Source organism: Xenopus laevis, chromosome 3S (assembly GCF_017654675.1).
Source record: "Xenopus laevis strain J_2021 chromosome 3S, Xenopus_laevis_v10.1, whole genome shotgun sequence".
Classification (NCBI taxonomy): Eukaryota; Metazoa; Chordata; class Amphibia; order Anura; family Pipidae; genus Xenopus; species Xenopus laevis.
Window position 1 is genome coordinate 47,188,070 of NC_054376.1, and position 27,275 is coordinate 47,215,344.

The 27,275-nt window shown below is 39.1% G+C and overlaps 1 protein-coding gene across 1 annotated transcript in view; it reads right to left on the minus strand.

Moving 5' to 3' along the window:
- Positions 1 to 372: 372 nt before the first annotated feature.
- map1a.S (microtubule associated protein 1A S homeolog) overlaps positions 373 to 27,275 on the minus strand; it is an 83,583-nt gene continuing 56,680 nt past the window's right edge. Inside the window, exons 3-7 of the mRNA XM_018255367.2 lie at positions 18,141 to 18,223; positions 17,073 to 17,213; positions 8,005 to 16,618; positions 2,354 to 2,586; positions 373 to 1,124 (exon numbers count right to left, since the gene is read on the minus strand). Of these exons, the coding sequence (XP_018110856.1) occupies positions 969 to 1,124; positions 2,354 to 2,586; positions 8,005 to 16,618; positions 17,073 to 17,213; positions 18,141 to 18,223 (9,227 nt within the window). The 3' untranslated portion in view covers positions 373 to 968. The remainder of the gene's footprint in view (positions 1,125 to 2,353; positions 2,587 to 8,004; positions 16,619 to 17,072; positions 17,214 to 18,140; positions 18,224 to 27,275) is intronic.

A 27,275-nucleotide genomic window follows, 5' to 3' on the forward strand; every position in this document is an offset into this window, starting at 1 on the left:
GCTATGCTTGGGTTGCTTGGTCCCAAAACATAGCCATGCTCTTTTCCAAGCTGCCTGCACCCTCCTTAAGAATAAATGTGTCTGTGTTTCTGACTGGACACCTAATGCACGACAGACACACAGACGTGTGGGGCATAGGGAAAGCTGCAAGCAGTTTCACACATGGTACATTCTTGTCAAAACCCCTACAACAGAAATCTATAAATAAAGCTCCACAAAAAAAGTTTCTCTCCTAAGCAGACATGTCCTTCTGTTTCACCATTTGGTTTGTTTGCAGAAAAAAGAAGGTTCCATTTTTGAATCTTTTGTAATCTCACCTGTATTGGTATTTTGCTATCACGCTACAGACATTCAGTGTGTTTTAAGCTTTTATCGGCGGTCTGTGATCTACAAGTTCAAGTTTACATTAGCAGGTTAAAAATGTAAGCTATATATTTACAGCACCAGTAAGCTACCTGGTGATCTATATCAAAGCACACTAACCATGAGAGAAAACATGGTACCCATATTCCTGTCTAAGTATTGTGTCTGGCTGGGAGGAGACCCAGCTATATGCAGCCTACTATTTTGCAGTTGATCAACAATACACAAATATTTTACATTTAACCTATGCCACAGTAAAGTGTTATTTTCCTGCTGAATAGCGCAGGGCATAAGACACTGAAACGTAGATGTGCTGCCTTTAAATATCAACCGTTACACAAAAAATACCCTTAGAAACAATGCAAAATGAATTGTGTAAATTTAACATAATTCAGATGCTCTGAAATTCCAGCATAAGCACATGTAAAGTAAGACTGCCTGTCTTCTCCAAACTGCCAACATGGATGTGAGTGTCAAAGGAACGATGCAGAGAGAAAGCAGGCCGTATGCTTACTACAGTCCAGTTCTAGCGGGGGGCTGAGCGGCCCATGTACACAAACCTAGACGTGATGGACATTGAGATACATGATTGGCAGTTATCAAGCTCAGAATTCAATCTTGCATGCTGGGAAAGATTCATCTTGCATCACTACAGTGCTACTGCTTGCCAGGACCATAATATTAAGCTCTTGCTGTTTCTCGTGAGTTTGTTGGTACCATTCCCTGGTCGCCTCTGTATCATGCGTTGGTATTAGAGTCACCTGAATAAGAAATACAGAGTGTTGCAGTAAGACGTGTAGAATAGTGCAATTCAACCGCTGTTATTTGTTGCATTCCTGCTGCTAACATGAGTACAGATATTTTGTAATTCTTTTTTTGAGGGGCATTTGCCTTTAGTGTTTTTGCCCTGACAAAATTGTTGTGCCAAAGTCTAACCCTAATGCATTACACTGCTGGCAATGGAAATTCACATTGAAACGTCAAAACGATCTACTTCAGCAGCATTGTCTCCTGAAAATACACTGGTGCATTTTGTAGCTGAGAGTAGCTGAAATTATCTCCCATGCAATATAGTAGTGGGGGGAGGGATAGTGCAAGAATGTTGTTAAAGGGATACTGTCATGGGAAAAAAATTTTTTTTTCAAAATGAATCAGTTAATAGTGCTGCTCCAGCAGAATTCTGCACTGAAATCCATTTCTCAAATGAGCAAACAGATTTTTTTATATTCAATTTTGAAATCTGACATGGGGCTAGACATATTGTCAATTTCCCAGCTGCCCAAAGTCATGTGACTTGTGCTCTGATAAACTTCAATCACTCTTTACTGCTGTACTGCAAGTTGGAGTGATATCACCCCCTCCCTTTTCCCCCCCAGCAGCCAAACAAAAGAACAATGGGAAGGTAACCAGATAGCAGCTCCCTAACACAAGATAACAGCTGCCTGGTAGATCTAAGAACAACACTCAATAGTAAAAACCCATGTCCCACTGAGACACATTCAGTTACATTGAGAAGGAAAAACAGCAGCCTGCCAGAAAGCATTTCTCTCCTAAAGTGCAGGCACAAGTCACATGACATGGGGAAGCTGGGAAATTGACAAAATGTCTAGCCCTGTGTCAGATTTCAAAATTGAATATAAAAAAATCTGTTTGCTCTTTTGAGAAATGGATTTCAGTGCAGAATTCTGCTGGAGCAGCACTATTAACTGATGCTTTTTGAAAAAAACATCTTTTCTGATGACAGGATCCCTTTAAAATAACCTGTGCTAGATGTGATTCCTATTGCCAGCGATGAGAGGAGGCCATTTTTATTCATGTGAATATTATTAATAGAAAAAAAAACAAATTGGAAAAACACCAGAACACTCCAGGTATTAGAAAACGATATCTCCCAGCATCCCCCTACCTGCCCCATGTGACTCACTTGCCGTAAACATTCCCACACTGTAAATGCATGCAGAACATACTGTACAGAAAATGCAAGACTAACCTGAAGATTCTCTCCCCACTGTGATTTTCCTTCCAGGAGTGCATCCAACACAGCTCGATTGGGCTCTCCGTTACCTGGATCATTACCACTTACAACGTAATACGCAGAGCGAACTCTCTTAAAGAACTCTAAATCTGTGTTCTTCTCGCTGCAGTGGTAAGGAATATACGCCAAGTCAACGTAGACTGGTGGCCCAGGTGGAACTGTGGAACTTGCCTTGGAGCCGCTTAGACCTGAAAAGTTTACAGTCAGACGATTACTGGACATGGCAAGAAGCATGGAAAGTATATTCTTAGCTGCCAATAAGCAGTTTGCTAATTATTTACTTATTACAGTGTTTTTGCCATTCTCCTAATATGTTTAACAGGGTGTTGTTGTGGTCGAGATCTTGCATCAATGTATTGTTATTACTATATTCCTCATTTTAGATAAGATTTACATGTGTACCATGCGTCAGTAACCATCTAGTCCAGGGGTGTCCAAACTGCGGCCCAGGATGGATATGAATGCGGCCCAGCTTCAAACGATCAGTTCCCAAGGAAACGTCATGTCGCAAAGGATATGCCCCCCCCGGACCCAGGGCAGCCATCAGGGAGGAGAGTTGTAGGGGGCCCTGAGGGTAAGGGGGGCCCAGCCACACTTTCATGATTAGCCAGGCCCCTCTGCTTTCTGAGAGCTGCTGACTTCAGGAAGGCAGGGCAGAAGCACAAGGGGAGGTATCTTCTGTCCATTACTTCCCCTTATTGGTCACTGAGTTTAAGTCCCAGTTGAGCTGCTCAGGGATTGGATAGCTGAGGTTTGACCTTCTCCTCCAGCTCATCCAATCACCATGCAGCTTTACCAGGACTCGACCAATAAGGGAAGAAAATGCTGTCACTGGAAGAAGATGCAGCCACCTGTGCTCCCCTCCTCCCTTTTGTAGTTGGCAGCTCACTGACAGCAGGTGGGCCACACTAATCAAGTAAGTGTAACATGGCAGGGCCCCCCTAAAGGTAACCCTTTGTGGTCCCTGTTGTGTGGTGGGGCCCTGGGCACCAATTTTTTTTTAAACTTCTGGGGGGGCAAGTTTTTTACATGGACGTTTAAGGGGGGCCCTGGCCACCAATTTTCTTATAACATGGGGGGGGCCTGGCCACCATTTTTTCCCCATGTGGGGTCCTAGCCACCAATATTTTTTTATTAACATGTGGGTTTTTTTTAGTGTGTGGTGGGGGGTGGACCTGTGGGGTAGGGAGGGCGGACCTGTAGATGGGGCTTGTGGTGGGCGTAGCCCAGGGGGCCCAGGAATTTGTTTTGTATGGGGCCCTGCGATTTCTGATGGCGGGGCTGCCCGGACCTAATGGGCCCACCCGCTGTCACTACTTGGTACCTTACATTGGCAATTCAGTTTGATGTTCATGTTGTGCTCTGGTAGTGTGCATGTCTGACTTGCGCTCTTCACTTTCCTTTTTTATGCATTGCAAAAACATAAATTACATATATTTGCTTCACATAATATGTAGAAGGAGAGACAAAAGGAAGGGAAGGGGGAAAACAGAAAGAAATTAAGAAATAAAGGTATGGAAATAGGAGAAAACAAGAGAGTGAAATAACACTTTGTGCTCTCTAAGTCCAGACACATTAACCACCTCAGTCTGTCGTCTTGTTAGGAACAGGCTTACTATGCCAGGTTGTAACAATGTGGTGACCTATGGAGTAGGGAGACTCTGCCCATTGTCCAGTTAGTAATAATAATAATAATATAATAAGTCTGTTTAATATCCAGGTGTCCCATATTCCAGTGTATAGCTCCATCTGTTTTTCCAACTGCTATTGTATTTCTTTTCTGTGTATTTTCTTTACTTTTACAAATCAAAAGTGTTTTTGTATTTCATGTGTGGCCCCAGACAATTTTTCTTTTTCCAATGTGGCCCAGGGAATCCAAAAGTTTGGACACCCCTGATCTAGTCGAATTGACTTTCATATTGCTGGTCCATTCTGATGTATTTACATTCATCCATACCCACAAACACCTTGGATTTAGGACAAACCAGTAGGGCATTTGCCATGGATTCCTGCCTCATGGAGCCCTAAGTGAAGAATATTTTTATGTTCTTCCTGTTAACTGTAAATTGTGACTCTTGTCAATTCATAGAAGGATTTTTTTTAGTATTTAATCTAACATTACACACATTTACTAGTGTTATTCTCATCTGTCATATAACCTGCCTTCCTATGTTTCCTTTAACACCCTGACCCTGGGGAAAAGACAGTGTGGAATTATCACCCCCATTCATGATATTAAACATTAGGGGATTATTTATTAAGCCTAAAATTTTTCTGGTCGAGTTTTTAAGGGGAAAAATCCAAATTTTTAGATGGGAAAATTTTTTTCCAAGATTTATTATGCTCTAAGGCTGCTAAAAATCCAAATACAAAAATACTCGAAAAAAAAAAAACAACCTGTCGAAGTCATGTAAAAGTCAATGGCAGATGTCCCTTTTACAATTGGAAGATGTTTTTTTACCTTCACGAGTTTCGAGGGTTTTGTGACGGTTTTCATTTGAAAACTAGAAAAATTTGAGGTTTTTGGGTGACAATTCAAAAAAGTTGCACAATTCGAATTGTTGCATGATTTTGTTGCTACTTTTCCTGCACGTACAATTTGTTTTAGTAAATTAAACCAAATCGTGGTTGGGAGTTCGGTCACATTTGTTATTTTTAAAATATTGAGAAAAATTTTACGTTAGGGTCAGATTTGACTAGTTTTTTCTTGATAACTTTCTGTCAAATATAAGATGAATTTTACTGTGGGGAGTAGATTTCTTTGTTGGACTGGTAGAAGACATATACTTCAATACAGATGTCCCAATGCAGATCCTTAAAGGAGAACTAAACCCTAAAAATTAATGTGGCTAAAAATCTCATATTTTATATAATGAACTAATTGCACCAGCCTGAAGTTTTAGCTTCTCAATAGCAGAAATGATCCAGGACTTCAAACTTGTCACAGAGGGTCACCATCTTGGAAAGTGTCTGCGACACTCACATGCTCAGCTCATGCTATATTTGCCATATAGTAATTCTCTGTATTAATTATTATCCAGCCTTATATTGTAATATTTCAATTCTATGTGTACTGTATAGTGTGAGTTGGTCCCTAAGCTCAATAAGTGACAGCAGCACAGAGCATGTGCAGTGAATCAGTAGACAAGAAGATGGGGAGCTACTGGGGCATCTTTGGAGAAACAGATCTTTACTGCTAAAGGGCTGTGGTTGCCTTGGACTGGTACAGAAGCCCAAAACATAATGTACAACATTTCTAGCTACTTCTTTAGTTAAGCTTTAGTTCTCCGTCAAATGTATTGACGTTTGCTGACTTTCTGCAATATGTGTGTGTGTGCTTTTGGGTGTTTATATATACATACATTTATATATCTATGCATTTATTTATATATGTATACCACAGGCTATCTACATATGGTTGTTGCAATAAAACACTTGCTGAAAATATGCAACAGAGACTGATTCTGCTCATGGCCTGTGAAAGCTGTATTTTTTGCTGTACACACAAATAGGGGCAGATTTATTAAGGGTCAAATTTGATTTTATGAGTTTTTTTTGCTGTACACACACATAGGGGCAGATTTATTAAGGGTCAAATTTCGATTTTATGAGAGTTTCTAAAAACTCCCACAAACTTGAAATTCTGAAAAAAACAAACAACCAATCGAAATTTATTTAAAAAATTCAAAAAATTCAGAAATTCAAAAAATTTAAAATTCAGGTGAATAGGATCGGACTGCAAACTCGAATCAAAAACAACTTTTTTTTTTTAAAAGTCCACCAAACAACTCAAACAACTCCAAATTGATTGTAGGAGGTTCCCCATAGGCTAAAACATAATTTTGGAAGGTTTTAGATGGTGAATAGTCAACTTCAAATTCTAAAAGGGACAGTACATGATAAATTTTGAATTTCAATTTTTTTTAAACTCAAATCGAATTTGGGCTATTGCCTAGTCGAATTACACTAAAATAAAGGAGTCTCCACCCATGATGCCTTATGGGAGTATCAAAACTCTAATTTTTGGTATCTAGGCAGTGCTGTGTGTATGGTATGAGACAAGTAAATACCTTCTGATTTCAGAATGCTTCACTTTGCACTAAAATAATCTCAGAATTCGAAAAATTAAAATTTTCAATTAGATCCTTGATAAATCGGCCCCATACAGTATACAAAGGGGCAGATTTATCAAGGGTCAAATTCAGAATTGAAAAAAATTCGAAATTTGAATTCAAAAAGACCAACCAAAATTAAGTCAAAGTTTTTTTTGGTCGAATAGGTCCGTATTCGGTCAAAATCGTATCGTACAAATCGAAGGAATAGCACATTCGATCGAATTTGATTTTTCAAAGTCCACCAATTGACTCCAAATAGGTTCTAGGAGGTCCACCATAGGCTAAAACAGCAATGCGGCAGGTTTTAGATACCGAATGGTCGAAGCTGAATTTTACATAATAAATTTCGATATTCGTGTTTTCGAATTTTTTGCAAATTCAAATTGAATTTGGACTATTCCAAGTACACAAAAAATAGCTAGAAATTCGAATTTTTTTCATTCAAAAATGTACCTCGACCTTTGATAAATCTGTCCCAAAATGTCTCTTCAGACTGGGAAGCTTATATACCAAGTTTCACATATTTGAATTTTAGAGTTTATTTAAAAAATGTGAATAAACTCAAACATACCAAAATCAAAACCCCAATTTGTATCCAGCTTATCATTTTCAATGGGTCTACTAAGGGGCACATTCACTAAGCTCGACTGAAGGATTTGAATATAAAAAACTTCGAATTTCGAAGGTTTTTTTGGGTACTTCGACCATCGAATAGGCTACTTTGACCTTCGACTACGACTTTGATTCAAACGATTCAAACTAAAAATCGTTTAACTATTCGACCATTCGATAGTCGAAGTACTGTATCTTTAAAAAAAACTTAGACTACAAACTTCGCCACTTTAAACCTACCGAGCTACAATGTTAGCCTATTGGGACCTCCCCCCTCGAAGAAAAATCGTTTGATCAATCAATTAAAATTTTATAGTTATTATTAAAATTTAATAGTTCGATCGAACGATTTTTACTTCGATAATCGAAGTCGGAGGATTATACTTCGAGGGTCGAATATCGAGGGTTAATTAATAATTTTTTTTAAACGACTTAAATGTTGCCAAGAACAACTTCCATTGATTTCTACATGAATTAGTCAGCTTTTAGATGGTGCATTTTTACATTGAAGTTTTTCAATACTCCCAGCAGTTCTCTCTTCCTTTGCATTTATGACACTTTTTCTTACTCATCAGCAAAATGTTAACTTAACAAACTTACACATTTATCACAGCAGACAAATGTTTAAATTCTTCTAAATGTGTTCATCTGATAAGTGCAGTCAAACACAAACAGTTTCAATGGAGTGTTAGAGTGCAACTCACCTCAGCAGCAGCACTGAGCATGAACGCCCATTTGAAAAATTGCACATTAAAATTAAAAAATTCCACATTGCATTTATTCTGTGTCAAAAATAGATGGGCTAAATTTTTGCGCACTTCACAATTGCATGTGTGTCATAAATTGCACTTATACAGCAGAAGTAGAGTATGGACTTACCTGTACCTGACTTGATGCCATTAAACATCTTGTTAGTATTACTGCCTTTAGAGACCTCTTCTTTTTCTTCCCCTCTAGAAAAATGTGTCTGCAATGGACTTCTTGGTTTCTGCAATTTCTCAGTAGTATCCTTGTCTTTCCTTATAGTTGTAGTTTTTTTAGATTTATCAGTTGGGTCCCTGGATGTTTGTTTAGAGAGTGTTGAGGGATGTTTATAGTCTGCTTTCCTAGCAGGAGAAGTAGATTTGACTTTTGTTAATGGTTTTCTGACCCCTTTGTTTTTCTCTTTGAGATCTTTTTTGAGCACCTTTTCACCTTTGCTGAGGTTTAATTCATTAACTAACACTTCTGGGTCTACCATGCAAACATCCGGATGAGGAGGGTGAGGATGAGGATCCATCATTGGAGCAGGATGAGGATCATGACTTTGCCTTGTATTGCTGTGGTGTGAATTCCCCATTGCTTTATCCACTGGAAGAAAATCTGCATCTTCATCCGAATCCATTGCGGCATCAGCAGTTATGGAGGGACACTCTTCAGTTTCTGGTGGAACATCAGAATCGGACTGAGAGGTTCCTGAGTCAGATGTAGGTGGTGTTTCATCAGCTGTTGTGCCTTGAATATGGCATACATTTGCATTTGCATGATGTGTCCTACCTTTAACTGAAGGATGGCCTTCATCTTGTGAGAGATCACTGTCATCTGAAAAGTCAAGAGGACTTGGGTTGATGAAAGAAGGAGAAAGTTCTCCTTTCTTGTGTAAATATTCAGATGATGACAACATGTGCTCATATTCACTTGATGATCCTAACCGGGGCTCAAACTCATAAGAGGCATCACCATGATCTTCTGTTCTCTCAGACTTTTGTGAGTCTGGATAGTAAGACACAAATGTATGTTCTGGGGACATAAGAGAAGATGGTCGGTTTGGTTTCTCTGTATCTTCCTCAGAGCAAGGGGATGAATCTCTGTCAGAATCTGGTGAGGTTTTTTCTTCTTTTATTACTCCTGCTGAAACACTCTCACCTACTTTATATTGGATGTTTTGAAAAAACTCTGGGCTGGTGTTAACTTCTGTGGGACCATTTGCTGTGGACATCTCTTCTTGTTGACAGGGTGGCACAAGACTAGAGTATGTTGGCATTGTCACTGAATTTGTTTCATCACTGCTTATTTCATTACTCATACTAGACTTCATCATGCAAGCTGGTTTCTTACATTCTATTCTGCATGGCAATGTATTATCATCCTTATCATATGAACAAGCAGAATTGTGATCTCCTGCGGAATCTTTTTCTTCTGCCAAACAGGGTTTGGGGGAATCAGCAGGAACAAGGGGAGATACATCCCACAGACTTCTGACAGTTGCTTCTGTGTCTGTTGTGTAAGAACTAACCATATGTGAATACAAACCTTCAGCAATATCCTTTTGAATAGGTGTGCTAGCCTCAGAAGATGATGCCGAAATACTCAGAGATTCCTCTTTTTGAGCATCTAGATCAGAATATTGTTCATAAGGAATTTTAGGTAATGAAAGTTTCTCATCAATCAGACTTAGTGGTGAGTGATCAGATGAACTCAAGGGTTTGTCCTGAGAGGAGTCCAGTTCACAAGCCCTTTCAGAAACTTGTAGGTATTCATCATGTTGCCCTGTTTCTAAATCTGATGTAGTCATACAATCTGTGCCTAATTTGTTGATACCAGTGAAGGGCAATGATTCAAAGCAATGCTCCACTAAAGCAGAAGATGCTAAATTGTCGGTTTCCTTTTCGGAAAATGCTGCCTCAGATAAATATTCCCATTTTGGTGCTGGAAGCTCAGTTTCTAATTCATTTGATCCCTTGTCACTTTGACCAGGAATGCAGCTTTCTAAAAATGTATCTTCTGTATGTGAAAAGCTTTGTGATTCCTGGTGATCTGTATGCAAGTGATGTTCATCTGTATCATCTGGAGAATCCATGTGTGCACTAAATGGGCAATATGTATAGTCCATATCGCCAACTATTTTATTTTGTTCATTTTCATGGATATTATACTCTGTATTGTCAAAAGTGGAATACCCTACAGATACTTCACCGCTAATTTGTGAAGTGCTGCTTTGGTCATGAACGTTTGAATTAAAACCGGGATAATCTTGCTGTGAATGTAATATGCAATCGGATACTTTGGAATTCTCTTTTTCTATAATATTAGCATGTATTTCTTTCTCATCAAATGTCTTCATATCAGTAGATATTTCCTTCTCCGATTTTTCCTTTGCACCTTTTTCTAATTCGGAGTCACTTGCACTTTCTTCCTCTATCTCAGTTTTCTCATAATAGGTATCTTTAGTAAAACGTTTCCCTTCTTTCATGTCACTGTCTAGATTGGCTGAACTGATGTTATCATCTTGATGTGATGCATGAAGGTAGGACGTTGATGGCTCATGGAAATCATGCTCCACTGGAGATTTTGATGTTGGATCTGGACTGTGGTATGATGATGCCACACACTGGCTTTCTTCTTCAGTTTCATGGGTTTGGGAAATAATTCCACTCTGTGTACTTTGAATTTCTTGCAAATCGAAAATATTTGTTTTATCGGTAGCCTTTTCTTTATCTACAGAAATAGTTTTCTCCATTTCTGTGTATTCAAATGTGGTGATGCTACCCATATCTTTTGGAGATACAGGCGAAGAGAGTTCCTTTTCCTTTGAGAACTTCAGCTGTGATTCTTCTTCTTTTGAATACATTTGATGATGTAGTCCTTTATTAGTAGCCTGAACTTCCTGTGTATCTAAAGCTGATATAGCTCTGTTTTCCTTTTCTAGGTAGCCAGCACTAAATGGTTCTACCTCTTCTATAATGTTCTCAGTATGGCTAACTCCAGAAACAATTTTTTCATAAATATCAGCATATTGAAATGTTTTGTCACCTGGGTAAGGAGTTGGCTCTCTTTCTTCTGCTGCACTCTTTTTTGAAGACCCATAAAAGTCCTTTTCTTGAGGGTATAGCTGACAAGGGCTGTGTGATTCTTTGCCACTAGTCTCTTCAGGGTAGCTTAATGAAGTTGGAGAGGATTTTTTGTCTTGTTTTGGACAAATGATTTCTGTTACATCATCCAGATGAGTGGCAGCGTTGAAGCCAGATAAGGAACTACTTTCTGTATAGGAAGTTTCAACATATTCTCGTTCTGTTTCCTTTGTAGATGATTTATAGAGCTCATGTTTAATTTCTTTATCAATAGTAAAAACAACTTCAGTCTGTTCATGTGAGGAAGAGGTGCAAGTTTCTTCCTTTGTCAAAATATGTACACCTGCTTCTAAAGAATCATTATATTTATGCAAAAATGTCACTGTTTGCATTCCTGTCTGCATGTCAGCATTTTTATCACTGGTACTAATTTCCCTAGTGAGATCTGTTATATCATGCATAGGTTTGTCATAAGAGTATACATGTTCATCTGCTAAATTTTGTGTTTCTTCAGTGATTGATTTTTTAATTTCCTCTTCTTCAAATGATGCTTTTGAAAGTGAGCTCTCTAGACAGAAGCCTTCATTAAATACAGAAACACTGCCTGTCGGTAGCTTGCCAGAAGAAATTTCAGGGGGTGACGATGTGTCAACATAGGATTTCTTTTCTGTTTCTTCTGAACCATAAACTATATCTGTGGGTAAAACTATGTCTTGACATAATGTTTTGGGTTTTTCACTAAGAATGTCAGCAGATATGTCCATTGATTCTTTTGAATATTCAGTGTCTTTGTGGAAATGTATGTATTCTGTTACTTGAATATTTGTATCTTCTGTTTCAGGAGTTGACTGATCTGAGAAATCAGATCTCAAGGTTGATTCTCTATTCCAGTCATGTGCCTCATCAAGAAAAGTACACTCTCCATGTTCTGTATAATGTAGCATACTTTCTTTCCTTCCTCTGTCAATGTCTTCATTCTTCTCTGTAAACCAAACTCTTTTTTCAGGTGACATCTGCTTCATATAAACATTTTCTACGTCAGTTGACTGTTCTTCGATTCCTGAAGGTGTTAATGAATGACTATTATCTCCAATCCCTGGTGGAGATTTCTGGTCAGCTAAAGAAAGAGATTCTGAATCATCTGGGCTAGAAGAGGACAGGGCCAAAAACTTGTCTTCCTTTTGGTGGATTTGTTCTTTTAAATCAGAATCCATAGTATCTGTTGGATATACTGCCGGAATGGGTTCTGGTGATATATCTTTCTGAATACCAGATTCTGTAGAAAACAAAGTCTGAGCATGATCCAGAGACTGTGTTTCACCCAGAGACTGCTTTTCATAGTTTTCTAAATGTTTTTTATCTTGAGTCAGGCCTTCGTCTACAGACTGTAAAGGATCCACATATCCTGGCGACAGATCATCAAATGAGCATTTGTAATCTTTTGTTTGCTTTATTAAGTCCAGTGATTTTTCATTTTCCAAAAATTCATCTTTTGCTGGCATTATTGAACATGTTTCGTTTATGATGGGACTTTGTTCAATCAGAGACATTTGTAGAGATGTATCGTCCTCTTTTCCTTGTTCTGTGAAAGACAACGATTTGGTGTCTCCCAGTAAAATATCTGGGCTGGGGCTGTCTGTTGTGGTTTCATATTTTATAGGACTCTGCTCCAAATAAGAAGACAATTTAGCATCTTCACAAGGCAATTCTTTGGTAAACACTGACTGAAATAGATCCATCTCTGTTTTTTTCTGTATCTTAATGGGTTCTGAGGGAAAACTGTCAGTAAGGCCTTCTGGTGATTGTTCAAACTGTATATATGTTCCAACAGAGTAGGTTGTATCTTCTGACTTACCAAATGTTGCATTCTCAGAAAAAGGGTCATTTGTTTGCTGCAGTATATCAGCTTCTTCAGAAATAGCAATATCTTTGGTCATGACTGAGTCCTTTTCCAAATAATCTTCCTTTATATTGCCCATTAATAATGGGGTTTTTGCTTGAAGGATAACTCCTGCCTCAGAAATGTCATTTATTGACTCAGCTGGATCTCCTTTTTGGATTATTTCACTAGAGTGGTGGTCTGCATTTTCTGGAGATTTGTCATAATCAGATTTAGAGACAATATTTACTTCTGTTTCATGTGATAGAATGTCAGCAGCTTTAAATAACTCTGCTTGGGTTGATTCATACCTGTCCTCCACAGGAGACTGGTGAAAAGGAGTATGACCTGTGCTAGTAGGACCTGACTGAGTAGGTGATGCCATCTTCACAGTACTGTCATCAGGGCTTAAACATCTCTCTTCACCATCAACAAAGCTGGAATCTACCTGTATAAAGTGTTTTGATTCATCAGAAATTAGTGTTGGAGTTTTGTTTATGTCTGTGCTAAATGTGTATGAAATCTCACTGTCTTTCTCTTCACATAATAGTGAACTGTAATGCTGTGTTTCAGTTGTCATCTCAAAATGATGAGTTTCTTCTACTTCCTCTGCAGAGTATTGATCGCGGATTTGGTATTTTTCTGCAGGTAACAGTGACTGAAAATCTTCTGAAGGTGGTGATTTGAAGCATTTATCCTCTTCTAAAGAAGATGTTGGAGAAATAGTGCCTGCAGATGGCAGGTACTCTATACCTTGAGTTGCTTCAGTATGAGAAGAGGGAATGGCGTTGCCAGTGTCTAATAATAAAGAGCTTTTTCCGGTTTCTTCTGTTTTTAGAGCTGTGATAGATGCAACAGACTGGTCTTCTGCAACAGAAGTAGCAAAAGAGGAAAGTTTATCACATTCTGTTATCGATGTGGCTGAGGATATATGCTCCTCTTCTGCAAGAGGAGCTGCAACAATATTTGTAGGATAAACCACAATTTCAGGTTCTTGCAGTTCATACCCCTTTGCTGTTATTTCACAGGATGAAATCGCTTTAATGCCATGTACAGCTTCAAAGGATCCAGGATGATCAGGGACTGAAATATCATAACTACCCACATCATATTGCAGGTGAGGTATCCTTTCTTCCTGTTCATCATGTATTTCTTCATCAGAAATAGTCTGCTCTGTCTCAGAATACCCAGGCATTGTTTCATCCTGTATGTAGGAAATGTGATCTGCTGTAGTACCTGATGTTACAGCACCAGACAAGCATGGAGTGTCCTTTGAAATTATATTTCCATAGTTCTTTGAAACCAAGTCCGTCTCTTGATTAATTATATGAATGTTAGAATTAGGTGAAATGTTTTCTTCCTGTTCATTTAAGCATTCCACTTCCCCATCATCTTTAGATTTCAGTTCCTCCCCAATTTCTTCAACATATTCTTCCATATCTTCCACTTCTGCTTTTTCTACTACCTCAAGACATTTTTCTCCTTCTTTTTCTTCTTCTGCCACTGTGCTACCAAAATATTCATCACGTGGTTCTGTTATCTCCTCTTTCTGTTTTCTATCTAAGATTCCTTTCTCGTCCACCTCATTCTCTTTATCTTCCAGATCTTGAATGTCCAATGTTGGCATTGACTCTAATCTGTTTCTATCCAATGCAGGCTTTTCAATAGCTGGGATAGTTTCAGACACTTTTTCTGGTATGCCCTCTTCCTCATATTCATTAATGTCTGTGGGTTCCTCCATTGCTGCACCTTCATCAACCATTTCCATTGTCTCATCTGCTTGATATACCATTTTTTCTTCATGAGGTGACTCTCCTTCCATATCTGTTGTGGTTATACCCTCATCAGGGGACTCAAGTGGAGTCTTCTTATCTGATGTTGTTTCATTCAATGATATGTCTTCTTTAAACTGACTTTGTACCACCAGTACATCCAAATGTCTTTGTTCAGCAATCTCAATTTCTGAAATATTTTTATCTTCATCTCCATATTGTATTTGATCTAGTTTGTCCTCATACTTAAGTTCCTCAAAATCTTTGGTTAGATCTTCAGGAGATGACATAGCTGACCTTTGTTCTGCCATAGGAGTCAACTGTTGTTGTTTCTGTATTAGTTGCAGCTGTTTTGATTTTTGTTCTGATGTCATTGTTTCTTTCTCTGGTTTGCTCTTTATTTTCTCTGTTCTGATTTTGCTTGGTAGTTTTGCTTTGTGTAGTGTCTTTCTCACTTCTGGAGTAAATGGTCTTAAATCAGGTTTCAGCATCTTTTTAACATCTGGCTTAAGTTCTTTCTTCTTCTCCTCTTTTTTTGTATCCTTTTTGTCCTCTTTTTTTAAGATATCTTTCTTTGCATCTGTTTTCTCCTTCTTAATTTCCTTTTTCTCTTTATCCTTTTTTTCCTCCAGTTTTGAAAATTTGTCCTTTGAGTATTTTTTCCCAGTTTTCTCTTTTAAAAGCTTTCTCTTTTCTGCCTTTACAGATTCACTTGTCTCTGTTTTTACTTTTTCAAACTTTAAAACTTTTTCCGTAGGCTTATCTGTATACTCTTTTGATGTTTTTTTCTCGAGCTTTGTCTCCTTGGCTGGTATAGTTTTAATTTCCTTTGCAAGCTCTTCTGATATATCCTCCTTTTTGTTAAGTTTTCCTGTGCTTGGTCGTGGGGTGGATTTAAGGCTTTCCTTGCTATCTACCCTTTGTTTGATTTTAGTGTGCTTAGCAGTTGTTGGAATACCAGCAGTAATATCTTTTTGGGTTGCTACTGGGTATCTCAAGAAATCTAGATGCTTCACCTTTTCTAGACCTTCTAAAATTTTATTTTGTGGAGCATTTCCTGGAAATAGAACACGGACAATTTTTTCAGTGGGACTTGCTGGTAACCAAACTACAAGGGCTGTAATGGATGTCAAATATGGAACCGAGATTTCACCTTCTTTTCCATTTGCCAATATAATACCAGTCTTTGCTTTGCTATTACCAGCCCATTTTTGCATTAAAAACTGCATCTCCTTACTATCTTTTACAGGGTTTAGAATGTACATATCTAATCTGCCAACTCCCATTTTATGGAACAATGTTATAGGCTCAATAGTGTTGCTCACTATCCTGTACAAAGGTTCTGGTTTCATACCAAGCTTATTTAGGTACTGCATTGTCAAACAAGCCTCTTCAATACTTCTTTTAACCTTCGTGCTAGATTCAGGCATTTTCAGTTTGTCAGGAACATTAAAAAATACAACTCCAAGTTCTGGAGAAATTTGATTCTTCATCCAGTCACTATACGTAGTAGAACCCTGAGACTGCTCTTCATCTTGTTCTGCAATCTTTCTCTGAAGAAGTCCATTTATTCCAGGCAAATTATCTGCTCCAATGTGTGTTAGTAATATAGAGTCTATGCGATCCAAGTGTCTCACAAGTTTCCAAAAGCAAGATTTTCTTTCAGAACCTCCATCCACTAAGATGTTAAATCCGTTAACGGCAAAAAGTGCAGAGTCTCCTCTTCCACCAGGAAATATATAACAACATGGCTTGGACAACTTCAAGAAGCCACCAGAGTTTGGTGGTTCCAAAAGATCAAAAGGAGAAGGAACATCCACTGTCTCTGAAACATAGTCTGCAAACTCTGAAATACCATCCATCTCTGGCAAGGCAAGATCAGGGTTGAGCTTTATATGAATGATATCTTGAAAACCTGAACTTCCAATATTGCACCAGTCTCCTTCTCCCAAGCACGACACTGTTAGAGAAGCCTTGATTTCAGGATCGGTGTTACTCAGTTGTTGGCAAACCTAGAGAAGAAGAGGTACAAGAACACCCTTGAGTTCTCTTAATATAGATTACGATTTAGAGGTCCAATAAAACAAATGTAACTTATAGAAAGTACACACACTATTCTATTAAGGTATTGTACTTTTTTTTATAGGCAACTAGCTGTTGTACTTAGGGCCGCTCCATGCCGCCTGAGGCAAAGTTTTCACCTTGCCTCAGGCGGCATGGAGCGGCCAGTTACCAGGGGTGGCAAAAAGCTGCCTCTGGCAACTTTAAGAGCTGAATTTCCGACGCTAAAAGTTGAAAGCGTGGAGCGGGAGTGGTATCAGTGCTGCTGCCTCAGACAGCAGCAGCCCCTAAAACGCTGCTGGTTGTACTTTATCTGGAGTTGTGCTTATTGCTGTAATGTTACAGCCGCTGGAGTGGCAAAGGCTGGAATATATATAAGTATAAAGTGAATGGCGTATAACTAACCTCTGGATCACTGAACACCTCTTCAAATCTCTGATATGTAAAAGTCCCAGTCTGTAGGATCAAATCGCTTTCCTGCTCAGAGCTCTGGCCACTCAGAATAAAAAGTTTGTGTGCAGAAGAGCCTGTTATCAAGGAGCGTACCTATGAGTACAGGGAACAAGACTATTAGCAGCACAATGCACAAACTATTAAAACAACTGTACTATAATAGTTAATTATATGCAATTAATTATTTCAGTCCTTCCTCACCAAAAATGTCCTAAGATAACTTAAAACCATGGTATAGATATTGTCTTGATATTGTATTGTAAAGAATACACTAATTAAAGTAAAAGAGCAGCAACATGTTTTGGATGAAAAATGGCAGAGACTTTGTAAACAGCTTAATTACAAGCAAGCAAAATGTAATTTTTTAAACAGAAAATGGAGTCTCCTTATTTTAAAGCTTTCTTGATAATTGATTTCCAGATAATAGATCCCATACATATTTATTAACACTGCATACAAGCACTAAACCAAAATCAATCGGTTTAGAGATTGAACTCGACTTTAGTCTTTTTTTTTCCTGCTGTGATTTTTACAAAAGATATGCACCGGCCTGAGCCTGAGCCACATGGTTAGTGATTTGACTTAAGCTGGCCATAGACGCAAAGATCTCATCGTACAAATCGAACTGTGTGTGGAGAGTCCCGACATTTTTCGTCCGGCGTAGATCGGTCGTTTGGTCGATCAGACAGGTTAGAAAATTTCTGTCGGCTGCCGATAATATCTCTGCATGTATTGCCGATCATACGATTTTCAGTGGAAGACTGTCACTAGCTTTGGTTGGACATAGATATCGCACGATTGCTGTCAGGGGCAGAACATCGCTGATCTGTTCTTTTACTAATCTGACTGGTAAGACTTAAAATGTTAAAATGCAAAAAAATAAATGTAACCTATATGTAAAGGAGGAGTTATTTCCTGTTTTGGTTAGATTAATGTATCTCAGGGTTTGAGATCTATGAATTCAGCCCTTAGTGCTGGGATTTCTTTGGCAGGACATAGATGTCTATAGAATAAAATTACCTCGTGCACAATGCTGTCTGCATTGGGGTTCACCAGTACTACTGTCTCAAGGACATTGCTGCGGTGCTGAAGAGTCCTTTGTCCTGGGGAGGCAAGAAAACAGAGTCAGGCAAACACCAGGAGAAGCAGTTGAATATCCAGATTGCTGCAAATGAACCACCATAAGTGATATAATTATTTCCATCAGGTACGTGAATTTATTTATATTGTATCCATACAGAATGTTCATTAAGAATACGGGTATTTTGTGTTGTTGTCAGCATCAAATTGAGCCCAGTTCAACTATTACTGTAATTCAAGTGGTAATTCACATAGTTCTTCCAGCCAGTGATACATAACAGCAGTTGCGTGAATAACAATAAAGCCCACTATTCATGAACCATACATATTATTTCACTACCATATTTTCCCTTATGACTTGCCAGATCTCAGCAAAAATAATTGGTTCCATCTTAATGGAAAGTGTGCTTTAATAGATCGTATCAGTGTCGGATTGGCCAACCAGGATACCAAGAAAACTCCCGGTGGGCCCCAAGTGTCAGTGGGCCCTCCTGCTTCTTAACATTTGGCCTATTTCATGGTTATGTATTTCTATGAGAACAAAGAAGCTAAATGGATGGATTAATAGATTATAATATGTAAAGTAAAGAGACTAGGAGAATAGAGGTTGATTAAGGAGAGTTAGAATAATAGCACTGAGAGTGGGCCCCTGGTCTATATATATATATAGCTAATCTGCCACGTCCACATTATTATTATAATTTTATTCTTTTGTAATGTTAACATTTCAATGCCGCACAATAAACTGGTAACTTCAGACCTCTGAATCTTTTTCTAACAAATTTTATAATTTAAGAGAAAGAATTCCTAGAAAGTGCATCGTCCAAGGCCCCAAGTAGATGCTACAGGGCTTGTCGCCAATTTACTTGTTCTGGGAAACCCTTAAAGAAACGGCAATAAGTTAAAGAATAGCAAAAGGCATATTCACTTAAAGGGATACTGTCATGGGAGTAGGTGAGAATAGCTGAAATTATCTCCCATGCAATATAGTAGTGGGGGGGGGGGGATAGTGCAAGAATGTTGTTAAAGGGATACTGTCATGGGAAAAAAAAATTTTTCTCAAAGTGAATCAGTTAATAGTGCTGCTCCAGCAGAATTCTGCACTGAAATCCATTTCTCAAAAGAGCAAACAGATTTTTTTATATTCAATTTTGAAATCTGACATGGGGCTAGACATTTTGTCAATTTCCCAGCTGCCCCAAGTCATATGACTTGTGCTCTGATAAACTTCAATCACTCTTTACTGCTGTACTGCAAGTTGGAGTGATATCACCCCCTCCCTTTTTCCCCCCAGCAGCCAAACAAAAGAACAATGGGAAGGTAACCAGATAGCAGCTCCCTAACACAAGATAACAGCTGCCCGGTAGATCTAAGAACAACACTCAATGGTAAATACCCATGTCCCACTAAGACACATTCAGTAACATTGAGAAGGAAAAACAGCAGCCTGCCAAAAAGCATTTCTCTCCTAAAGTACAGGCACAAGTCACATGACATGGGGGAGCTGGGAAATTGACAAAATGTCTAGCCCCATGTCAGATTTTTTTCAATTTTTGTCAATTTCCCAGCTGCCCCATGTCCTTCGAATTGAACAATTCGAAGGATTTTAATCCATCGATCGAACGATTTTCCTTCGATCAGAAATTGCTTAGAAAGCTTATGGGGAAGATCCCCATAGGCTAACATTGGTGCTCAGTAGGTTTTAAGTGGCGAAGTAGGTAGTCAAAGTTTTTTTAAAGAGACAGTACTTCGACTATCGAATGGTCGAATAGTCAAACGATTTTTAGTTCGAATCGTTCCATTCGAAGGTCGAAGTAGCCTATTCTATGGTCGAAGTACCCCCAAAAAAACTTCAAAATTCTAAGTTTTTTAACTTCGAATCCTTCGCTCGAGCTTAGTAAATTTGCCCCCAAATATTAAACCTTTTTTTTACAACTATCATAATATTGTCTTCGCGTGCTTTCTATAATTTTGCCATAAACGTATTTACAGATGCTATTACATTACCCATCTGATTCCCCATGTTCCTGTATGGGGAGGCTGCCATATTTGTGCAGCAGGAGTCCATTAGCATTAGAAACTCTAACTGACAGTCAGGTTGACAAAAGTCTAGTTTAGGAACTTCAAGTAACAATTACTTACAATAGCAGCCCTATGAGTGAAAAACGATCAACATGACCTATAGGTAACTTTTCATGTACATTAATATTTTGAATAATATTTTTTTAGTGTCGGTATCACTTTGAACTGGAAATATTTTTCAATAGTCTAACTTGGCTGGGGGTTAAATGAAATGTTCTCCACAGTTTAGTCTCATTTAGGATTGAAAATAAAATTGATTGGGAAGGTTTTTAACAAAATTATGAAAGTTGCTAAATGTGTCCATTCATTTGCTATTGAATAGTATTGCTCAACTGGAGCTGTAACATCTCTTCATGATGGGGTAAGTACCATACAGCGGGGAGGTCACAAGGGGTCTTGAGGAAGAGGGGACCAGACGCCTATAAGTGTAGCATCTCAAGTTTTGTTGGAGATTTTGCTGTGGGGCTAAGGTTTCCACCTGACTATTGGTGTAGTGTAAAAGTGCTCACTCCTCGTCTGCTGCTAGTTTGCAATGGGTGGCAAAATTTAAAATGTAGTAAAGGCTGTGCAAGGGGACTATATTAGTTATATTAGGACTATATTGCAGCTGATGCCAAAATCAAACCCCCCCCCCCCCCCGTCTGCTGAGTGTTAATTAAGCCCCTGCACCTGGCCAGTAAAAATGATGCTTAATGCCAATGTAACTAATAGGGAAACACATACAAAGCATTACTGCAAGCAGGTAGCAAACCCAGTAAGATAAAAATGATTTTTACATTTAGAATTACATTTTCTTTGGAAAAAAAGTTTACAATCAGATGTGATTTTATATTCAAACTTTTAATATAAATGTTTCTGAAATGAATCATCACCTGCCTAATCCTAATAATGTACCCCCTACCACAAATGATATAGCTATAATTCCCACTGTAAAATATGTTACACTTTAGCAAGGAGTTCAGTGATCATATATACAAGCCCAGTTATAAAACATGCATAAAATCAGTTGGTAGGTTTTGACCAATTCAAATCCTAGATATGACTCTGGAGAACCAATTGCTTGGTCAGTGATTCATTTATTTAGAATTGCACGACATGTTTCGGGCCGAGTGACCCTTCCTCAGGTGCTTGGACACTCGGCCCGAAACATGTGCAATTCTGAATAAATGAATCACTGAACAAGCAATTGGTTCTCCAGAGTCATATCTAGGATTTGTGAAAGGTCTGGCGGTGCCTTACTCTGAAGGTGAACCACATACCACTAAATAACGAAAAGGATCACATCATCCATAAGAATATATCTTTGACCAATTCAACCCAACATGAATTCAGAATAGGTGTATGTTATCTAACCAGCTGACCTCAGGCCTCCTGCTTTCATACAGGCCACAGAATTCTAGCAAGTTTCCTCTTATAAGTGATGTATGGTGTAAAGCCAGATGTTAACAACCCACCAACCACTATAAAACCACATATCAGATCCAACCAGATGACAACCAATCAGATGTTTGCTTTAATAGTTCTACCTTTAGCTAGCTGAAATAAGCTGATCATTGAAGGGTTGCAATGGTTTTCTGTACTTGTGTACATGTCCCAGGGTTAAAATAGTTAATCTCAGTTATGTACAATCAATGGTGTACAATCAATAGACTGGGCCCTCTACAAAAAAATTCTCAGTGGGGGCCAACACTTGATCCATTGACCTCCCTGCTCACTTATTCGCTGGTGATGACGTTTAAAGCAACCAGCGGGGGAGGGGAACTACCATACAGTAAAACCAGCAATCTGGGCCTTCTTGTACCCCACCCTCCCAGGGACCACAGGGTCTGCTCTATGGTAGTTACGCCACTGACTAAATATCACATTGGCACACACCATTATATGGTACAGTAAATAATAGCATTAAATGGCACAGTGGCCTATATTGTAACATTTTACAGTTACTCCGACCTTCGAATGGTACAGTTGCACCCAGCATTTAATAAAACTATTACAGCCAGTAAATGGCACACAGAATCACATGGCACTGACCCATCAACAAGAAATGGCACAGTGACTCTCAGCATTAAAGGGCACAGTGATGTGCATCTAATAGAACAATGGAACATCGCAGACAGACCCATAGTGTTAAAGGTCACAGTGACCCAGAGCATTGAATGGTTTAGTAACACTTCAACACAGGGCCGGAACTAGGGGTAGGTAGAAGAGGCAGCTGCCTAGGACGCAATGATAGGGGGCGCTGGTCAACTACCTCTAAAATTATCTTCTGCCTACCCCTAGTCCCTGTTCACACCCCAGTCTTACTCCCCTTTCTTCCCTCTATCACCCACCCCTCTCTCCTGTCGCCCTCCCCTCCATCGATCACCCCTCCCTTCCATCTCTTTCCCCTCTGTCTATCTTCCCTCCCTCCTGTCACCCTCCCCTTCATCACTCACCCCTCCCCTCTCTTTCGTCCCTCTCCTCCCTCCATCACTCTCCCCTTCCTTCTGTCACCCACCCCTCCATCGCTCACCCCCTCTCCCCTCTGTCGCTCTTCCCGCCCTCCTCTTCGTTGCGGTTGGGCGCACAGGGGGGTGGGGTGGCCGGCTGGGTTGCCTAGGGAGCCCGGTCAGCCTGGCCCCAGCTTCAATGGATCCCTGTTACCAATGCAGCTACAACTGCCACTCAAGATCTTCAGAAATCAGATGAGTCAGTTTCTTCAAGAACCTCTTTTGTGCACCCCCACCACAGAAGAGTGTCACAAGTGCACAGAATGTATAGTAAGTAATGCCAAGGTGAATGTATGACCTTTATTTCATATAGAGCTGCAGTGCAATTCCACACACACAGGAAAGTCTAACCTTTAAGAAAATGAAACAAAAAAAAGACTGGTCCAAACATACAGTTTATTTTTAACTCTCTCTGCCCCTGGAAATATTGATTTTCCATTCTCCTTTAATGTAACCAACTGCTTACACTATAACCAGTAAGAACATGAATCAAGGCTTTTAATAATTTTCATAATTTGTCTTGCTTAATAATTTATAGTATAGTATGGTATATAGGATTGCATTTGAGTACCTAACAAATAATCAAAGCTAATTTAGAGCTAGTATGGGTCAGTGAGTATATGTGCGGTCATTTTGGTATAGTAAAATCACAACAAATTTTTTATTTTTTTTGTAAAAAGAGGAAAAAATTCAGCCATTTCCTTATACATTCTAGACTAGAGTCTTCTTCAGTACAGCATTTAAAAAGTTAAAGGTAACGCACCATAATATACTCACCATGTTGCCATAAAACCTACTGAGGTAGCTGTGAATTTATCTGAATGATATGCCTGGAAATGCATTGTATGTGGCCAACAGGTAGTGTCACCTTCCACCTTCCCCTTTAAGAATGTTTTTTTTTCCAGATGAACTCTATCATGCCTGTTTCAAGTTGTATTCTTGTCCAACACGTGTACACTTGCTGTCATCAATTTAGTGTCCCTTGTCCTTTAGGCATAAATCTACTACTGAGTCATGACTTGCAGATTTAGTCCTCCTAGGCAGTTGTGGTTGTGTAGTTTTTGGCAAGTCCCCGTCTATGAAGGCACAGATTTTTAAAGCTCCATTAAAGGAGAACTAGACTCTAAAAAGTAGATATGCATATTTTATATACTAAGCTTATGGAACCAGTCTGAAGGTTTGGCATCTCTATAGTAATGATGATTAAAACCTTCAAATTTGGGAGGAGTTTCTCATCTTGGATTTAGTGTCTGTGACACGCACATGCTCAGTGAGCTCTGAGCTGTTGAGAAGTTAAGCTTAGGGGTCCTCGTTAATCATCAAGAAGAAAATAAAGAAAATAAAGTTTGCCTGTCCTATAAGCTGATGCTACAGGGCTGATAATTAAAATATGATGCCAATTGTGCTGGTATAAAACAAATGTCTGAAAAGCACCAGATGTGACATTAGACTTAGGATTGCCACCTTTCCTAGCTGGGTGATAATGTCAGGGGGTTTGGGCAGTGGCTCAAAGTAGACAGCAGGTTCTTGGCTGATATATCAGGTTAGGCAGAGCTGTTGTGTATTGTGGCACACTGGAAGCTTGCATTGGGACAGAATTAGGACAGAGCCAGACCCGGATTTGAGGAGAGGCCACTAAGGCCCGGCCATTGGGCGGCAGCATTTTAGGGGGCGGTATGCTGCCCAACCACACCCACATTGGGTCAGAAACACTGGTAATGAGCAGGAGATATGATATGATTTTTAATTTCCCATGTGCCAATCCCCATTGCTCTGGTCCCGATGAGGAAAATTTAAACAAATAAAAGGGAGAGGGTGGGGCAGCGAACAACAGCGGGCCTAGAGGCACCTGCTATGTAAATCCAGCCCTGGGCAGAGCAGAGGCAAAATTAGGTGTGGAACTATGGGGGTATAACAAGTTTAATGGCAAGTACAGTGCTGGAAAATATGTAACCCTAGCCTTTTTTTGGATTTTTTACTGGCGATGTAAGATTACTTTCCAGGAGTCTGCTCTCTTAAAGGGAGCTTCAACCCAAAATATATTTTTGTTCTCTGATAAAAGAGAACCTCATTCTAAGCAACTTTGCAATATACATTCATTACACATAAGTTATTTGTACTGTGAAACCTCGATTTTAAGTCCCCCTAAATTTTAACGCATTTTACTTTTTTTTATTTGTGGTCCTACTAATTTATAATGCATTTCAATGGGTGCATTTCCCTGATTTTAAGTAATGTTTTTCTGGATTTTACATCAACATTTTGTCCTGCTTTTTTTCCGTCTATGAATGTTATTATTTGTGAAATAAAGAGGTTTAAAATGCTAACCAGATATATATTTTGCCATGGCCCTGCCTGTAAATGGTCAATTCCAATTATACAGTCCTGCACCAATCACTTATTGCTTTAGGTTGTGTATGTGACTGACAGAGAGTCTTGCACATGCCCCCCCATAGTGTAACATTAACACTGCAATGTTTAACCCTTGTTAATAACACAGTAAATATTGTATATCAAAGTAAAAAGGACTCCTGTGCTTATATCCTTTCAGTATTTGAAGAAAAGGTTACTTTAACACATTTCTGTGATTTTACAGTTTCCTGGATTTTACATAATTTTCTCCTGGTCCCCTGAAAACCGTAAAATGGGGGTTCTACTGTATATTTATTTCTATTGAAAGCAGTGTTTGTCTGTCCCTTTCTATTCTCTGCCCTGATTGCTCAGACTGTTGAGACAATGTAAGACAAGGAAGCTGATTAACCAACCTGTCTTTGCTGGGAAACTAAGACTTTTGCAACACTGTTTAAAAAGTAACAACCAGGAGTTAAAGGGTACCTGTTGGCTAAATATATTATCCCTAACCAAAGGTGTGGGCTAATAGAGCCCGCACTCCAGTTGGGGGTAACAGTAGTTTGTTTTTTAAATTGCCCACCGATAGTGCTAGGACACTTGCATCGGGAGGGAGCTCCTGGTGAGAGCGGCCACATCAGTCCGAGCGCATGCGTATAATGAGCGAGTTGCAATATTCACTCACAATGTGTATGTGTGTGCCCCAACATGGCTGCTCAAACCAGGAGCTCTTTCCCAGTGCGTGTGGCCTAGCGATGACGGGGGGGCATTTAAAAAAAACAAAAAACACTGTTACCCCCTCAACTGGTTCTCTTAGCACCTTTACCCCCAGATGAACTAAAGAAGCTGCTGGGATGAGTGGTAAAACCTTTTCAATATTACTCAACAAGGCCAATTACTTAAAGGGGTGGTTCACCTTTAAAGTAACCTTTATTATGTTATAGAACAGCCAATTCTACGCAACTTTTCAATTGGCTTTCATTATTTATTTTTCATAGATTTATAGCTATTTGCCTTTTTACTCTGACTCTTTTCAGCTTTCAAATGGGTGTCGCTGACTCCCTTGTAAAAAACAAATGCTCTCTTACACACGGCCGTTCCGACCTGCGCTCCCCTGCGTTCCGTTTTTTGGCGTTCAGCCGCAGGGGAGCGCAGGAATAGACGCAAGTCATTATTTGAAATGGGGCTGTACTCACTAAGGCGCGTGTAGGCGCCGAACGCAGGAAAAATGCAGCATGTTGCGTCTGAACCTGCGTTCGGCGCCTACACGCGCCTGAGTGAGTACAGCCCCATTTCAAATAATGACTTGCGTCTATTCCTGCGCTCCCCTGCGGCTGAACGCCAAAAAACGGAACGCAGGGGAGCGCAGGTCGGAACGGCCGTGTGTAAGAGCCCTAAGGCTACAAATGTATTGTTACTTTTTATTACTCCTCTTTCTATTTAGGCCTCTCCTATTCATATTCCAGTCTCTTATTCAAATCAATGCATGCTTGCTAGGGTAATTTGAACCCTGGTTACTAGATTGATTAATATGCAAATTGAAGAGCTGCTGAATAAAAAGCTAAATAATTTAAAAACCACAAATAATAAAAAATGAAAACCAATTGCAATTTGTCTCTGAATATCCCTCTCTACGTCATACTAAAAGTTATCTCAAAGGTGAACAACCCCTTTAACACTTATCACATTATAACCTTGATGAATGAAAATCATCGACCTTTCTTTTTAAAGTATGTTTATATTATGCCATGTAGGATCATTAAAACTTTAACTTTTGAATTTCATTTTAATATTATATACTTGTTATCCATTTCAGAGCTGGAGAAATCAGTTATACTGGATCCATTTTTATTATATCAGCAATACTTGCCTTACATAACTAAGAAGTCCTTTGTATATGGATATCAGTAAATATGACACTGATATTAAAATGAATGTTTTTGATTCTCTACATGTAAGCATAAGAATAATTTCTCTCCAAAAATGTAGAAATGTGATGAATCATAATTTAACTATAAACTGAAGAGGCTTTTGTGCATACTGAAGGGAGGAGAGATCTTTTGGGCGTGGTCTAATTTGCCAAAAAGATTATCCGCAGGGACATCGCGATTTACTAAAAGATGTAAAGGACAAATTATCAGCGAAAGAGCTCAGC